General features: G+C 42.6%; 1 protein-coding gene across 2 annotated transcripts in view; it reads left to right on the top strand.

Moving 5' to 3' along the window:
• Positions 1-2,855: 2,855 nt before the first annotated feature.
• The window catches only part of UBP1 (upstream binding protein 1), a 41,317-nt gene continuing 25,271 nt past the window's right edge, over positions 2,856-18,901 (top strand). For both annotated transcript variants that reach the window (XM_081106207.1, XM_081106206.1), the window contains exons 1-2: positions 2,856-3,220; positions 11,868-12,019. In XM_081106207.1, coding sequence (XP_080962333.1) covers positions 3,108-3,220; positions 11,868-12,019 — 265 coding nt within the window. In that variant the 5' untranslated portion in view covers positions 2,856-3,107. The remainder of the gene's footprint in view (positions 3,221-11,867; positions 12,020-18,901) is intronic.

The raw sequence follows: 18,901 nt of genomic DNA, 5'->3' as shown, positions 1-18,901 counted from the left end.
TAAAGATGGCTAGGCAGACTTTATTCAGGAGCACCACAATAGGTATAGGGACCACTGCAATGTGATGTGGCAGTGGGAGAGACTGGGCTCAACTCCATATGGGTGAATGGGCATTTAGAGCCAAGGTGCAGGTTGGGAGGCAGTGGATGGAAAAGTACTAAGAGAAAATATCAGGTTAATAAGGGGAGTTCTGGGTAAACCCACCTTACAGGATTTTTGTTGTAGGAATTCCAGCAGCCCCAACTGAGGTCCCAGACAACAACCAGGATTGAGCTATAAACATGTATTGTTGAAGGATGGTAAATGAATCAGGAGGCTTTGGCTAAAAATAAATATTTATTCAAGGGTCTTAGGGTTTGCAACCTAGACACACAATTAGGTAATATCCAGGATGTTCTGAAGAAGAAAGAAAAGCTTCTTATAGTTAAAAGTACATTCTTGAGAAGAATCAGCCCTGCATTCTTAGCCTCTGGACTGGTCCAAGATTGTAATCCTCAGGTGGTTTGGACAGTGGATGTCAGGCCGTATGGATAATAGATGTCAGGTGCTATGGATACATGAATACTCTTTCCTTAGTCTTCCAGAGGGTAATCAGACGTTTATCAGAGGTTTGATGTATATGCAGGCATTGAGGCAGGACTGTAAAAGTCGAAAGTTTAAGTTCCCAGGCTAGTTAAAACAAGAATAGAATCTTGTCCCCATTTCTCTGTTGTAAGCGGCTGGAACAGCACTGGGGGGTTAGACCTACAGGGACAGACCAGACCTGGGTTCAGCAACCTCGGTACTTGAGTTCTGGCTAGGAAAGAATTCAGAGCCAAGACTCCAACGATAAGAGAATATTTATTTGGCAAATCACAGAGGTAGAAAAAGTAATTACTGGAAGAAATGGGATTAGGAAACAAGTTATAGAAGTAAAGGAAGTGCCCTTTGAGTTTGGGAGTGAGGAAGCTAATGGTGACACGTCTGGAGGAATGGGAAGTGGGAAGAAGAAGGGGAAAGGGCTAAGGCAGTGGTTCTCAACGTTCTGGCCCTTTAAATACAGTTCCTCATGTTGTGAGCCAACCATAAAATTATTTTTGTTGCTACTTCATAACTGTCATGTTGCTACTGTTATGAATCGTAATGTGAATATCTGATATGCAGGATGGTCTTAGGCGACCTCTGTGAAAGGGTCGTTAGATCGCCAAAGGGGTCTCGACCCACAGGTTGAGAACCGCTGGGTTAAGGGAAAGGCGTGGGCATGCTCCAGGGAGGGAGAGCATGCTGGGTCCTTTGTCCTGAGCGTTTTAAGGGTGGAGACTTTGGGGTAGGCCCCCAGGGAAGATTCCAATAGAGTGTTCAGCAGTTTCCCAGGTGTGTCCTTTCAGGGTTGTGGCATCAGAGCAGGGGGTCATTATTCAAGGCAGCTGGTCCCCAGGTCAGCTTTGGTGTGGCTTGCCTGGTTTTGTTGCTTTCCTGGGCCTGGAGCCGAAATACAACTGAGGCCTAGGTGTTATCTCTAGGGAGTCAAACCACAGGACCAGCGATATGCTGGGCGAGGAGAGGTCACCCTGGGGGCAAGGTCCCACCCTACAATTGTCCTTTGCTAGGCTCCAAGGACCTTCCACCGTGGTGACCTTCTACACCTGGCCCATGGTCCTTGTTCTACTCATGTCTAACTGCCTACCACACCTCAACCTACTTAATCTTAATTTGGCAGAATGACTATGCCGACACCATTTTATTTCTTCTGTGTTCCTCAGTACAGATGCCCTGGAGGCGACTTTAGCCCCAGTCATATAACTGCACCCTGAATTAGAAGCTCCCAGCTAAGCCCCGTGAATCCGAGTACCATAAATGCAAGGCAAGAAATAACACGATTGCCAGCTGTTACTGCTAAGGAACCCATGGTTGAGCTCCAGCTCGCCATACTGCTCCCAGGAATCAGCAGTTGTGGGAACTCTTTCCAGAACCCTTTATTGGGACCATTGATTGGCTTATGTCCATGTCAATCAAGGTTTTTCTGCCCAATGGGCCTTTCAGTCCACAAACAGGGTGCGAGTCTATTGGCTAAGACTCCCACCCGCTTTCTCCTCTGTAGTGCGAGCAAAATCCAAAGACAACCCAAAAGACCATAGAGGAGCAAAGCACCACAGGAAGTGGGATCTAGTGCGGCCCAATGAACTCCTAGTTTTGGTAGCAAATTCAGTCCTGGAACCCGCCCAAAAGGAAGAACATTCTGATTGGTGGTTTAGTACAGGGTCACAGAGACTCACGGGAGTTTCGGCCAAGCCCTTGCCTTTATTGTCCAGTTTGCCTGTCAATCAATTAGCTTCGGATGGACGAAAGCAGACAGCCCTTTTGGCACCGCCTCTTCCTGGGCCGGTGTGAAAGGGCAGCGAGGCCGCCGGGGCTGGGACCTGGCCGTGTGGGCGGGGTCGTGCCTCCCTGCAGGGAGGGTGCCTCCACCGGGAAGCGCCGGGAGTGTCCTGTGCGCGGGCCCTGCGGGGCGGGCCGGGGCCGGGGGCAATCTCGGGGGCGGGGGCGGGGGCCGGGCCGGGGCGGAGCCGTAGGAGGCGGAAGCGGCGAGTGAGCTCGAGCGGGAGCTGCGGCGAAGCCATCGTCCGCGCCCGCGGAGCGGCGTCGGTGGGGTTGGCCGGGGCGGTAGAGCCTGGGCGGGCGGGCTGAAGCCCGGGGGTCGAGGCCGGGGACCGGGAGACGGGTGGGCTCACCCCCGCGCGGTCGTCGGAGCGGGCTGAACTCCCGCCCCCCGCGCCGTCCTGGGGAGGATGCGGCCGGGTGCCCCGGGGCGGGACGGGCGGCGGCGGCGGCTGCCGCGCTAGCGGCGCAGGGGGTGGGCGGCGGCGGCATGAGGCGCGGGGCCGGCGCCCGCGGGAGGGAGGCGCTGCCGGCGGCCCTGCCGCTCCCGCCTGAGCTCCTCGCCTTGCCCTGCCCGCGGGGCCCCGGCCGCTCTCGCGCCGGCCGCCGCCCCGGCCGCCGCTGGTGACCGCTCGCCGCGCCGCGGAGGCTTCACCCGCGCCCTCCCCCAGGACGCTCGGCGGAGCTCCGGCCTCTTCGCCGCGCTCGCGGAGGCCGCGCTGCGCGCCGGGCGACGGCGAGGCCGGAAGATGGCCTGGGTGCTCAAGATGGACGAGGTGATCGAGTCCGGGCTGGTGCACGACTTCGACGCCAGCCTGACGGGCATCGGGCAGGAGCTGGGCGCCGGCGCCTACAGCATGAGGTACGGGACGCCCTGGGCCGGGCGGGCGGGCGGACGGACGGACGCACGCCTCCGTACCCTTGGGAAGGGCCTGCAGGACCCTGGGCCTTTGCCAGGCGCGGCTGCGATCAGCGGTGCCCCGGGCCTACCCGGCTTGGGGTCTGGGCCTGCCGCGTGGCCGCCGGGGCCTGGCAGCCTCGCAGGCCTCTGCCCACCCCGGTGGCGGGCTTGGGAGGGCGGCCCTGCCACCTGCGGCCCCGGAACCGCTGGGGGTTTCATTTTTGCTGTAAAACATGCCCGGCTGTTAACGATGCCCTGGGTTGGTGGGGAAGGGGTTTCATTTCCTTGCAAGCGATTGACGAGCTACTTAGAGCTGGGATATAGCACGAAACGATAGGACTTTCTATTGGGAAAGTACTCGGCAAAGTTTTGGTGTCAGCTCCTACCCACTCTGTTCTACATTGTAGTCTTTCCGAGTTGCAGATTGTGGTCACGTGATGCAGTGTGACAATAGCCGCAGGGGAGACAAGCACGTCCCACGACGCAGTTACGGTTCTTTGATGGCCTCGGAATGAACTTTTTTGCTTTGGGGGCCGCCCTCTTAGGCTGCCTCCCTTGGAGGACGACTTGAAGGCACCGTGAACGCGCCACAAACAGTAGTTTGTTTCGTCTTCTCCGCCTGTGTGGGCAGCCATTCATTTTCGTTTAAATTGGAGGCGTGGAAACTTTAGTCGCCGGCCTGTATCCCGAGGGATGCTGTTCTTCAACGCCTGTCAGCTTGGCAGCTCTGTGTGTCTTAGCTTGTTTGGAATTCAGTTTACATACTGTATAAAGTCGCCCCATTGGCAGTACGAAACTCGATGGGCTGGGCAGCTTTCTGTGAATGCGGATTCAGGTGAGGCATTCCAGATCTGCCCCTTAAAGTCATGGCTGAAGTGCTGCTGTCCCGATGCCCAGGCGCCTCGGCACATGGCACTGCTGCTCTCGGGGAGGACACCTGTCCTGAAGCAGAAAGGCTTCGGGGTCACAGTAGGCCCGGGTTGGCGGGGGCTGCTCCCTGCAGCCATTCGGCTTTTAAGTCTTATAAATAAATAACTCTCAAAAGGGTGGGGGTGTTTGAGGAAGTGCTGGGAGGAAAGCCCTGGTTCACCAGTCTCCGACCCTGACTGTGTCCGTGCTGGTCTCTCCGAACTTGGCACTTCTCTCTGCAGTTGTGCAACTGGATGAGGTGGCTTGTTTTCTGGAGCGACTGTTTTAGTTGTGGAGGAAATTGAGCTACTGAAAGGCAGAGGGTCACCCCAGCTGGGAGTGCTAGGGGTGAGATTGCCCGGGGAGAAGGTGGCCTCCGCGCCATGCTTTTCCTGGAGACCTGGAGGAGTAGGAGGGCAGGTGGAGCAGATGGAGTGTGCCTTCAGTTGCTTCTCAGTGATCAGTTGTGACGAAATGAGAGTTTGCTGCCGAGGGCATTGTTTATTGAGTTATTTTGAGCTTTTATTCCTCCCCCCCCCCCAAGAGTTCTGTTTGTTTTAGTAATTTGACCAGCTAATGAACTTTTATTGTTAGTTTATTTTGTGTAAAGGAAGTAAAATCTTGGTATTAAACCTTTCCTTGACCTTTTTTTTTTTTTAAAGTAATGTGTGATATCTTTGTAAATCTGTGTTTTTTACAACACTTCTCATGGGGAAACTTTTCCCCTTGAATGCTTTTGGTTATTGGTGATATGGTATGTGTCATTTAATCTAAAATTTTCAAGTATCTTTGAAGGCAAATACCATTTTGTTGTGGGTTTGTTTTTTTTTTCATGTATTTTAGGTATCCGTTTGCTCCTGAACATTTGCTCCTCAAAAACTAAGAGGAACCCATGAAAGTCCTTGCCTCTTGCAAATTCAAGACCCTTTATTTGAGATTCAAATTTAGGAAATTGCAAAATTGACTTGACCTGGAAAAAGACTGAAGGCTTTAAGCCAGTGGTTCTCAACCTTGGCTGCACATTAGAATCACCTGGGAATCTTTTTAAAATCCTGATTTCTGGGCCTCATCCTCCGGAAATTCTGTTTCTTTGTTACTAATGTTGTGGCCCCTACCCCATAACAAAGAAACAGAATTTCCGGAGGATGAGGCCCAGAAATCAGGATTTTAAAAAGATTTCCAGTTGATTCTAATGTGTGCCAAGGTTGAGAACCACTGCTGTAAGCTGTGCTGCCTTTTGTTACGTTGCATTCCCCACCTGGACCTGAAGCTCTCCGAGGGCCAGATGGTCTCAGGAGTGCCCAGTGTCCTTTCACTGCATGGCAGTCTGTTCCTCTGGTATCAGATGGGAAGTAAGGGCTACTGATGCTTGTCTTTCTTTCATTTGTTCTCTCAAGTTCAAGAAGTAAATTCGTGGCTAAACTTGAAATTATTTGAAAAGTGACTTTTTTTCTTGATTTCAGAGAGGAAGGAGAGGGAGAGAGAACCCCCCTCAAAAAAAAAAAAAAAAAAAGGAAATAATGCAACTTCTTTAGATTACACATAAAAACTTTGATATTAAATTATCACCTTACAAAGGACATTGGTCTGAACCTGTTAAACTTCCCTGTACGATAAGTCTTATTTTGAAGCAAAAGTTACACATTGCAGATTTTGTGGGAGGTGCACTCATAGTTTACAAATTATTTGCTAACTCAAAACTACTGTGAGGTGAAGACAAATTTTCTATATTGGTTGATAGGTTAAAATGCCAGTGTACAGACTTTGTGAGGTAATGGGAAAATTTCAACTCGATAAGTTTTAAGTTAGTAAAAAATTACTAAGGATATGGTTTATTATGTAGCTATTAATAGCAGATGTTTTTCTTTTGGTCTCATGCTAAAACAAAGGGTTCTTGAGTGGGTGACATGTCTTGGAAGTACAGAAAAATTTTAGGAACAGTGAAATGTTAAAAATTTATTATAGTGGTTCCAGAATTGGCAATAATTCCTATAAAACTTCTCATTTCAAAGTTTAAAAACTTTTTCTGGCTTTAATCTTGGCTGAATTATAAGAAAGAGTTTAATAAGTTATTGATTAAAACAATATTGATTTCAGGTCATATTGTTCACATTGGTTTTTAAATGTATTACTTTAAAACAGGGATTGGCAAAAAAAAAAAGCCAGATAAATTTTATGGCTTTGCCGGTCAGAGCATCTCTATCATGCTTTTTTGTTTGTTTACAACCATTTTTAAAAATGTGAAAGCCATTCTTAGATCATGGTTGTACAAAAACAAGCTGGCTGGATTTGGCCCTTGGGATGTAGCTAGTCAACTCCTGTTCTAAAGGATAGAGGAATAATAGGCTTTGATTGCCTTGGGAAAGATTTGCTGCGTATTGAAATCTTATATTCAAGAAATAACGTCTATGTAGACTAATAACTCTCAACTAATTAGCATACATTCTACTATTTGTCCATAGATTTTGTGTTCAGTTTTAAAAATTAGAGTGTCCCCTGTCTCCACTAGAAACAAGATTCAATGCTGTTTATATTCTTTATTGAGAGCTGTTCGAACCATGACAGCTTATTGATAGGGTCTCATAAATTTGATGTTTTATTAAGGTGACACCTGTCAATTTGCCAGGACGTACTTAAACATTTGCTATTGGTGGAAATACCATCTGATGCCTCATCTTTGTTTGCTTTAGGTTCTGTGACTGAATTTAGAAGGAGCTCTGTAATAATTATTTTGCTTGCTTTGGTACATAACTAACAGATGGATATGAAACCGAACTATGTTGAACCTTGGTGTGGCAGTCTCTTTTAAAACTTGCTGAGTTTTTTGGAGTTTGTGAAATTGTTATCTTGAGATATGGACTACAACAGAACTACATAGTTTTTCTTTATTTATGTGTTGGTGCTTGAATTTTTAAGTTAATTTTTTAAATTCTTTTTTTTTTAATATATTTTATTGATTTTTTACAGAGAGGAAGGGAGAGAGATAGAGAGTTAGAAACATCGATGAGAGAGAAACATCGATCAGCCGCCTCCTGCACATCTCCTACTGGGGATGTGTCCGCAACCCAGGTACATGCCCTTGACCGGAATCGAACCCGGGACCCTTCAGTCCGCAGGCCGACGCTCTATCCACTGAGCCAAACCGGTTTCGGCTAAATTCTTAAATGATTTTAGATTTACAAGTTACAGAGATAGTCTAGCAAGTTGACGTGAACCCTTTACCCAGTTTCTCCTACTTCCATAACCAGAGTACAATTTTTTTAATCCTCACCTGGGGATATGTTTTTATTAATCTTAAGAGGGGGGGGGGGCGCGGAGGGAGGAGACATTGATGTGAGAGAGAAACATCAATCAGTTGCCTTCCTTATGGCGTAGACTTACAGGGGATCAAACCCAAAACCCTTTGGTATATGGGACAATGTTCCAGCCACCCCACCAGGGCCAGAGTACAATTTTAAAAGATGCCGTGGTGCAGTGCTGTTATATAAAGTACACCATTTATTTGGTTCACAGTTTTCCTCTGTTGTCCTTTTTGTGATCCGGGTTTCAGTCTCAGACATCATTGCGCTTAGTGTTTGTCTCCTTCTCTTTTATGACTTTGACAGTCTTGATATGTAATTGTCAAAGCTGTTGTTTTTAAACATGACGGATAAAATTTTGGAAGCTATGATAGAATATACCTGTGAATACTATTTTTGAGTTCAAAGGATCTCTTGTCATTTTAGCAGAATGACTTTGAGTAGGATCACTCCTTGGTGTCATTTTCACTCATTTATGGATTACTTTGTCTCAATCTCAAATTACTTTGTCTCTGAATAGAATTGTATGCTGTGTTTTTTGTAGTCCCTTCATAATCAAGAACTTTAAAAATTTACTTAAAATAACCAAGGCCTTTCTATATTACTGGGAAGTGGGAAGTAGCCATCTCCTAATAATCGCAAGGCCCCTTTTCCTACTTTCCTTATCTTCTCTTTCTCTCCCTCTCCCTCTCAATGTTTTCTATTTAAAATATCATCCTCCTAAATAAAACATTAGTGAAAAAGAGTGGCATTGTCTTATGCTTTTGGCACATCTTTTTAATATCTCGCTTAGAAAACAAATCAATTCTCTTATCTGCTTTTGGAATATATTGTTTTGGTTGATATACATGAACAAAGTCTAGCTTCAGATACATGTGTGGTTGGAAAAAGGAAGATTATTTTTAATAGCCCTTTTAAATAATTTTGGATATTCTTTGATATTACACCAGCACTTGACAAGTGATGGTTTCTTAAAATTTTAACTTAGAATTGGCAACTGTGTCAATGTGGTTTTTTTGTCTTGTTACATTAGAATCAATTGGTCTGTCTTGGACTTAATCAGCTCTCTTGCCCTGCATAATTTTGAAATGTGCATGCATTGTTCATTTGATAAAACAGTGGTTTTTCCTGAGTTGCACAGATCTTCTAAATGTTGGTGCTTTTCACTATGCAGTATCAAAAAATCTCATTCCTTAACATGGCCACTATCTCATCAGAGAGAGCACGTGGTGGAGGGTTCAGATTTTATCATTGGCAACAAATATCACAGTTGTAAACGATGGGTTCACTTACTCATTTCTGAGGAAATTTTTGTCAAATGCCCAGGTCTGCATATTCAGTTTGTCAGTTTTTCTTTCAAGTTAAAAATAATATTCTATGAGAGAAACTGCTAGGTCAGATCCCAGTTGCATAGAATCTTTTCCTTGAGACAACCATTGCACTTACGTGTGCCCAGAAATACATTATACCTACACAAGGACTAATATATAATAAAGTTAATTTTAAACAATGACTGTTAGTACAGTTGGTGCCACTGCCTTGATTCATGCCAAGGCACCAGCAGTTTTAACCACCATTGGTTTTGTGCCATGAGTACAAATGTCAACAAAGTGAAAAAAGCCAATAGTGTATTCTGAAAATAGGTTTGACCTCTTGGACCCCCTGAAAGAGTCTCGGGTTCCCCAGGATTACGAAGACCACACTTTGAGAACCTTTGATCTAATGTGCGCCTAGAGTTAGGATAGTTAAAATATTTTCTTCTAAATTGAAAACAAACCCATTATTAGAGCTCAGAGAAGTTAAATAGTCTGCCATAGTGTCACTCAACAAATGGCAGAGCTGGATTTGAAGCTGCAGAGTTGGGGTTTGACCTCCCTCTTTCTGCAGCACCCTTTGCTATCTACCAATTAATAATTAAGAAGTCTTCTCAAGGTAGTGAGAATAGGAAGTTCTGGATAGGAAGAATCACTTGGGAATGCTATATACAGTATATATTTAAAAATTTTTTTTTCTTGTGTCTTACCTTTTTCCCCTCCAGGACCTTGCTTAACTTATTCTAGGTAATATCTTCTTTCTTTAACTTATTATTATTATTATTATTGATTTCAGAGAGGAAAGGAGAGGGGGAGAGAGAGACAGAAACATCAGTGATGAGAGTGAATCATTGATCGGTTGCCTTCTGCACACCCCACACTGTGGATCGAGCTTGCAACCCGGGCATGTGCCCTGACCAGGAATCAAACTGTGACCTCCTGGTTCTTAGGTCAATGCTCAACCACTGAGCCATGCGGGCCAGGCTTATGTCATATTTTGATGGCATGTATTTAATGATCAACCCACGCAGTTAGCATTGGGATCTTAAAATTATGCATTTCCTATGTCACTTTTCAGTGACATAATTAACTAATACTTCTAAGTCAGCTTTCATTTTTATTTATTTTCTCGCCAAGAGGATTTTAAATGCTTACATATATATGACATAGGAATATACATATTTTCATCTACTGTAGAGCCATTGCGGCTATGGTTGTTTTTCATAAAGACAACTGCTCTGAGTCTTCATAAACTTCATTTTTTGTATCTGTTCCACTTGAGTGGAACTAAGCCCCTACCTAGGTCACAGTGTTGAGAACTCCAGAGGAGGGCTGGAGGAGATCTCTGACTGCGTTCCTCAGTTATACTGTATGCAGAAGAGTGTTTTCATAATTCTTAGGTATAAATAAAAGAGAAGTAGAATTAGTGGTAATTTAGTTTCTGAATAATCAGTCTAGTGATTTAATAGAAATGTAGCCGAGAAGGAGGGATTGCAGAATTTTCCTCCCATTTTATTTCCACATTTTGTTTGTAAATTAAATTTACTTAAAATGGGCCAAATACCTGAGTTAGTGAGCAGCTTGCAGAAAACAGAAAGGTAAATAAGCAATTCAGACAAGCCTTTATATAGTTATTCATTTGACTATTTTACTTTTTATTGAAAAATTAATTTAGAAAAAGTATCAAGATGTAATGTACATCTTAGTGAATTATGTCAATTACTTCATACACTAATGGTAGGAATGTGAAATGGTGCAGCCACTTTGGAAAACACTCTGGCACTTGCTCAAAAAGTTAAACATAGTTATCATATGACCCAGTAATTCTACTCCTAGATAGATGCAGATATAGATATCCAAGGGGATTAAACATATGTCTACACAAGAAACATATACAAGTGTTTGCAGCAGCATTACGAATAATAGCCAAATATTGGAAACAATCCCTATGTCCATCATCTGATGAATGGATAAATAGAATGGTATATCCATACAATGGAATATCATTCAACCATAAAAAGGAATGAAGTAATGATACATGCTGTAACATGGGTGGACCTTGAAAACAGACTAAGAAAAAGGCCACATGATTCTGTTTGATTAAATGTCCAGTATGGGCAAATCCATAGAGACAGAGTAGATCAGTGGTTGCCAGGGGTTAGGAGTATGGTAGGGGAAAGGGGACAAGGGATGACTGCCAGTGTGTACGAGATTTCTTTTTCAGATGATGAAAATGTTCTGGAAGTAGTGATGACTGCACAACTCTGAATATACTAAAACCCACTGAATTAAATATACTTTAAAAGCATGAATTTTATGATATGTATATTATATCTCAGGTGTTTTTTTAAATTATTAAAAGCAAGCCAAACATCCACATATGTTTAATCTCCCAGGTTAACGGAATATGGACCGTGCCCCAGAAGACACCCCCACCCTCTCCCATTTGCCTCCCAATTAATGTGCCAAGTTATTCTTGGGAGAAAAAATAGTTGTTTTTACTGCTACTGTTTGCTTCTCAGAAGATGCCATTGTTTTAGACTAAGCACAAAGCTTTATGCTCTCAGCACTTGCCAAGCCTTGCAGGAAACTTTTTGTAAAGTACCATTTTAATCAAATGATTCTTTGTGATTTCATGGTGCTAATGTGACCTACCTTCGGCAGCAATAGTGCCTGCCTTTCGAAACAGGCTACACTCTGTTGACTTGCTCTTTTTATATATATATATATATATATATATATATATATATATATATATAAACGATATGGAGTTTAAAGTGTTTTTAAAAAAATTTTTAAGTAACATTTTTATTGTTAGCTTGGTCTATCAGTAGCATGGGTTTTACTAACTATTAAATACTTCTTATTTAAGCTACCTAATCATAGCTGCTTCCCTTCTCCCCACAACTACACTAGAGGTAACAGGTTTAATATTATCATTTGGGGGAGCCAGATTAGCATTGATCTTTTATTCTCTGTATCATTTCTAAACTTAAATTTTAAAAGAAACTACCCTTAAATGTTTTTACATGCTTTTATATATTTTAAACCCAAAATAAGGTCAATGTTGATTTTTTTGCTTTTCAGTGATGTCTTGGCATTGCCCATTTTCAAGCAGGAAGATTCTAGCCTTCCATTGGATGATGAAACTAAAAACCCGCCCTTTCAGTATGTGATGTGTGCTGCAACATCTCCAGCAGTAAAACTGCATGATGAAACGCTCACTTACCTGAACCAAGGTTAGTATGGCTGTGTCATATTTTGATGTTAGAATTTACAAAAATCCTAAATGTAAGTTTTGACTGCCTAGATTACTGGAAGTCATTTTGAGTTAGATTTCTTTTTCCCTTAAGTTATATAACATTAGTACACAAAAATTATAGGAAACGTGTTGTGAGCCAACAAAGTTATAGTTTGTGGAGACTAATTTGCATAATGAGAGTCTGTGGAACAAGATTTATTATATGGTTTTTCAGATAAAATCCAAAGGAGGAGCAAGTAGGAAAGGATGTCAGTTATTTTTAGTAACAGTGGTTTCAATGTGGAACTTGAGAGTGAATCAGAAGTCCAGCTAGCAAGGAACCTGGGTCTCTGACATGAAGCATGTACATGCTGAAAATAGACATAAGCTGTGTCAAGATGAAGTCTATGGCTAAAATAAATCATAGTCAAATTTTGTCTACACATACCTTGTTTATGCTTTATGAGACTATTATATTTTGGTGATAGAAAAGCAAGAGTGGGGAGAATGGAGAATAGAGATGTGGTGGGGCAGAATTTACCTTGGGGAAGTATGAGGGATTTTTTTCAGGTGTTCTTAGCAGTTTGGGCACAAGCCAGTGTGATCTCCCAGTGTAAACAAACATACTCTGTTATGCAGAAATTAATTTGTTGGATACATAAAGTGAAAGCATGTGAAATTCTTTTTTTTTTTTAATGCGAGTATTTTGTTATAAAATAGTACATGCTCATTGTAGAAAAACTGGGAAATATGTCAAGGGATAAAGCTGAAGATTGACTGCAGTTGCATCCCACCAAGATAACTAACATTTAGGTATATTTCCTCGTATGTACGTTTGTATTTTTTTGTTTTGTTTTCTTATTGATTTTTTAGAGAAAGAGGAAGAGAGAGGGATAGTAAAGATAGAAACATCAATGATGAGAGAGGAGCATCATTGATTGGCTGCCTCCTGCATGCCCCTTACTGGGAATGGAGCCCACAACCTGGGCATGTGCCCTGGCCGGGAATTGAACCGGTAACCTCTTGGTTCCTGGGTCAATGCTTAACCATTGAGCCATACTGGCCAGGCTACATCTATTTTTTTAATGGTATTAACATCTATTCACTTAAGAGTATATTGCAGGGCTGGGCAAACTACAGCCCGTGGGCCGGATCCGGCCCTTTTGAAATGAATAAAACTAAAAAAAAAAAAGACTGCACCCTTTTATGTAATGATGTTTACTTTGAATTTATATTAGTTCACACAAACACTCCATCCATGCTTTTGTTCCGGCCCTCCGGTCCAGTTTAAGAACCCATTGTGGCCCTCGAGTCAAAAAGTTTGCCCACCCCTGGTATATTGTAATTATTAATCTGTCATTAAGTAGAATCTTTATTCCTTAAACTGTTGGAACGAGCTACAGATTTTAGACTCTTGTGATAACATTCAGAAATATGAAAGAATAGCTTATTTTTAACTTTTCATGTATAGGTTTAGAATCTCTGAGGTTTTATTTCAGGGTAATTCTATCTGTAGCACCTAGAGCCGTACTCTAATTTTGTTATTAATATTGATTTAGTATAATGTTGAGTTAGTGTTTGGGTTAGCACTCAATTATTTGAGACTTGAGTGTCATATTTGAAAGAACTGTAATAGTTTATATGGTAATCTGTTTTGGACATAAACCTCTCAGGAGAAATAATGTAGGGGCAAGGATATTCACTGTAGCTTTATTTGTAATGATAAAAAAAAGAAAATATCTTTTTATATATGTATATATTTTATTGATTTTTTACAGAGAGGAAGGGAGAGAGATAGAGAGTTAGAAACATCGATGAGAGAGAAACATCGATCAGTTGCCTCCTGCACATCTCCTACTGGGGATGTGCCCGCAACCCAGGTACATGCCCTTGACCGGAATCGAACCTGGGACCTCTCAGTCCACAGACCGACGCTCTATCCACTGAGCCAAACCGGTTTCGGCAAAAAAGAAAATATCTTGAATTTTTCTTACGTGGAGAATGATTCAATAACTTCTGTTACATGCATACCTTGGGATGAATGAGTGTACACACACACATTTTAAAGGCATGTGTTGGATGTGTCTGTTCATGGGCCTGGGGAAAATACTGATAATTTATCACTATTATTACTAAGCCAGAAAAAGATAGTTCATATTGACAAAAGTTGCAGTCCACCATCTATAGTGATGATTTGTTAGACTGACATTTACTAAGTGCTTACAGTGTATGAAGCATTGTATTAAATACTTTACATGTGTTATCTTCCACAATAACCCAGGAAAATTTTTATTCATTTAGTTTATAGGTTTAAAAACTGAAGCTTAAAGCAGTTGATCAGCTTGCTCAACATCAATTTGGTCAATCATAGATTTTTTAAAAATTACTGAAGTTTATATACAATAGTGTGCACAGGTCTTAAGAGTATACAGCTCAGACCGGCTGGCGTGGCTCAGTGGTTGAACATCGACCTATGATAGTGATGGCGAACCTTTTGAGCTCGGCGTGTCAGCATTTTGAAAAACCCTAACTTAACTCTGGTGCTGTGTCACATATAGAAATTTTTTGATCTTTGCAACCATAGTAAAACAAAGATTTATATTTTTTATATTTATTTTATATATTTAAATGCCACTTTAAGGGATTAGATAGGACAGTGGTTGGCAAACTCATCAGTCAACAGAGCCAAATATTAACAGTACAACGATTGAAATTTCTTTTGAGAGTCAGATTTTTTAAACTTAAACTATATAGGTAGGTACATTGTTATTAACTTAATTAGGGTCCTCCAAAGGCTTAGGAAGAGCCACACTCAAGGGGCCAAAGAGCCACATGTGGCTCGCAAGCCGTAGTTTGCGGACCACGGAGATAGGACATTTGAAGTTGTCATTCATCAGCATGAGTTTCATCCCTCTTAAGCTTCCATATGTGAGTTTATGCATTTATTCTAATGAGAAGGAAATAAAGCAGTCACTTTTTTCCTACTAAAATCAAGTGCTGTATAACCATATTTTAGTGATGTCATAGCTGTCATGATGTTGTAGTGCACTGGATTACTCACATGTTTGTGGTGATGCTAGTGTAAACACACCTACTGTGCTGCCAGTGCTATAAAAGTATAGTACATACAATTATGTACAGTACATGATAATAAATGACTTACTAGTTTATGTAGATTTTATCATTATTTTAGAGTGTACTCTTTCTGCTTATTTAAAAAAAGTTTGCGTTAAACAGTGCATTGTGTTACCCTGGCCGCAGCCTCGTGCATCTTGTGTTTACTGTGTCTCCTAACTAACAACATCATTTTCTCTTGTGTTCGATTTAATCTCATCTTGTTTTGTTCATTATGGCCCCTGTGTACAAGATCCACTGCTAATGTTGCCAGTAAGAGGCCACATCAAGTGATTGGTATGGAAAGGAAAGTAAAATTAAGGATTACAAAGGTGGAAAATCAGTTATGGTTATTGCTCATTAGTCGGGCATGTCTCATTTCACCATAGCTACCATCTTGAAAAACAAAACCAAAGTGACAGAAGCTATTAAAGGATCTGCTTTATTGAAGGCACTGAGACTAACAAAAATTCCAGAAGGGTCTATATCAGACAGGGAGAAACTTGTAATGACCTGGATTGAAGACTGGAAACAAAAGCGTATCCCTTCAGCACCAGGATAATCATAGCCAAAGCAAAAGTTTATTTGCAATGTTGAAAGAAAAAGTGGACTTGACTACGATGTTTAATTTACTGTATGCTCTAGGTCAGTGATGGCGAAACTTTTTTTAAAAAATATATTTTTATTGATTTTTTACAGAGAGAAAGGGAGAGAGATAGTTAGAAACATCGATGAGAGAGAAACATCGATCAGCTGCCTCCTGCACACTCCCCACTGGGGATGTGCCCACAACCCAGGTACATGCCCCTGACCGGAATCGAACCTGGGACCTTTCAGTCCACAGGCCGACACTCCATCCCCTGAGCCAAACCGGTCTCGGCAATGGCGAAACTTTTGAGCTCGGCGTGTCAGCATTTTAGAAAACCCTAACTTAACTCTGGTGCCTTGTCACATATAGAAATTTTTTGATATTTGCAACCTAGTAAAACAAAGACTTATATTTTTGATATTTATTTTATATATTTAAATGCCATTTAACAAAGAAAAATCAACCAAAAAAATGAGTTCGCGTGTCACCTCTGACACGCGTGTCATATGTTCGCCATCACTGCTCTAGGTGGTTTACATGATATAAAAGTCATTATATATTACACTAGGGTCCCAGTGCATGAATTTGTGCACCTTGAAAGGAACTGTGGGCCACGAGGCTGCAGTGGGCGCAGGGGTGGGTCTCGGCCCATCCTCTGCGGCCCCCGTTCCCCTGTCTGCCAGCAACCCCGCTCCTGCGACTACTGCTCCCACACTCTGACAGCACATAAATTGGGGCCGGCACCAGCAGTGGGTGGGAGTGGGACCAGTGCTATCAGCAGATGCGAGTGGCGGCGGCTACCTCAATCGCCCCTCAGGAGCAGGGAGAGGTGGAGAAGCCCTAAGGGACAGTTGGGCTGGGTGTTGGCAGCAGGTGCAAGTGGGGCCGGTGCTGGCAGCAGGTGCGAGCACCAGGCAGGACCACAGCATGCGGGAGCAAAGTATTTTCAGTACCCACCAGAGGCTTGCCCCGATGACAGCAACTGGCGCCCCTGCTCACCTCCTCCACCATCCCACCACGGCCGACACCCACCATGTTCCACGTGCACCCCCTGGTGGTCATTGCACGTCACAGCGACCGGTTTGGTTGTTCCGCAGTTCTATTTGCATATTAGCCTTTTATTATATGGGATAACTAGAGGCCCGATACACGAAATTTGTGCAAGGAGCTCAGCCCTCGCAGCCCCGGCTTCGTCCAGAAGGACATCTGGAAGGTCATTCAGCTGTCCGGTCTAATTATATTACGCTTTTATTATTATAGATATGAAAGTGAGTGTTGAGTCTGCAAGTGCTGATGAGAAGGTAGCTGAAAATTTTTGGAAATTCTAGATAAAGCTGGTTGTGGAGGAAAATTACTTGCTAGAGCAAATATTCACTTTGGATAAAACCTTCATACGCTGAAAACGGATGCCTGAAAGAACTTTCATCCATAAGGAAGCCAAATCATTGCCAGGCTATAGGGATAAGTCTATTTTAGGGGCAAGGTTTCAGGCTACAAACTCACACCCTTCGTGATCTGGCACAGTGAGAGCCCCAGCGTCCTGGGGCCTGTCAGTAAGCACACACTTTAGTGTACTGCAAGAGCAATAGAAGTCATGGATGACCCACCTCCTCTTCTAAGACGCTGGCCTGCATTGCTAAGCCAGCAAAATGGAGAAGTACTATTTGGAAAATAACATACCTTTCAAGATTTTACTTTTTGTTGATAATATTCTAGGCATCCTCCTTTTGGTGATCTTCATCCCAATATCAAAGTCGTATTTCCTTCCAAACACTACTTTTTTGCTCCAAACAAAGAAGGAAGGAGTTATGGCACCTTTTAAGACCTAGTACCTGCGGAGGATCTTTTTCTAGGCTATTGCTACAATTGATGCAGTTCTGGAGGATTGCAATATCTATGACTGCAGCAAGAACCTTGCTTGGGGTGGGTGATGTTACCAAGGAGATATGAATGGCACCTGGAAGAAGAAACTCAATAAGTTTTTTCATTACTTTAAAGGATTTGCCAAAGACGAGGTTGCAAAGATCAACAAGGCTGTGGTTGAGATGGCAAACAACTTTAACTTGGGTGTGGATGAGGATGACATTGAGGAGCTCTTAGAGGTGATTCCTGAGAAATTGATAAATGAGTTGTTGGAACTGGAACAGGAATGCATAGCTGAAGAAGAGGCAAGAGAAGGAAACTGCAGGAAAAGAACTCCCATGAAAATGGCACAGCGAAGGGTTTAGCAGAAGCTTTTGCAGACCTCAACAAATTCCTTTAAAAGTTTGAAAACATGGACCCCAACAGTGAAGGGCTTTCATTAATGGAGAGGAATATTCATGGTGCACTATCTGTGTACAAACAGATCTCTGGTGAAAAAAGAAATGAGCAAAGCACATGGATATATTTCTGTAAAGAGGGCACCTCAAGAAGAGCCTCAGGCAGGTCCTTCAGGGGGTGTTCCAGAAGTATGTTGTCATAGGAGAGGACAGCTCCACGTGTGTTATTGCCCCTGAAGGGCCTGTTCTAGTGAGACAAAAATGTGGTGGTGGAAGACAGTAATATTGATGGTCCTGACTCTATGTTTTGTTTTTTTTAATCAACAAATTTAGCTTAGGCTAGATTTTATTTACTAAAAATTAAACTTAGACCACATGAACTTAAAAAACATTTGAATGCCCAGTCCTTACAAGTGCTTGCCTTTAAATTAATTTTAACAATACCATCTGGAGATAGAAATTTTACAGAACACACATGCACAGAGTCTTTAGCTATAGGAAAAACTCACTGGTTGATAAAGGAACAATTGGATCCAATTTTGATTTCAGAGAGGAAGGGAGAGGGGCAGAGAGAGACAGAGAGAGGAAGGGGCGGAGAGAGAGAGAGAGAGAAACATCAATGATGAGAGAGAATCACTGATTGGCTGCCTCCTGCATGCCCCTACTGGGGATCAAGCCCACAACCTGGGCACATGCCCTTGACCAGAATCGAACCCAGGACCTTTTAGTCTGTAGGCCAACGCTTTATCCACTGAACTAAATTGACTAGGGCTATATATATATTTGAAAAGCTGTTATAAAAAGTTGATCTCAGGTAATGGATATATGTATAATGTAAATTTAATGTAAGAGTAATAGATAAAAATGAAAATACATTGACAAATTCTTTTTAGTCTTACATAATACTGTAAGAAGG

This window comes from Myotis nattereri (genome assembly GCF_964212035.1).
Source record: "Myotis nattereri genome assembly, chromosome: 14".
NCBI lineage: Eukaryota > Metazoa > Chordata > Mammalia > Chiroptera > Vespertilionidae > Myotis > Myotis nattereri.
This window is presented reverse-complemented; position numbering and strand designations above follow the sequence as displayed.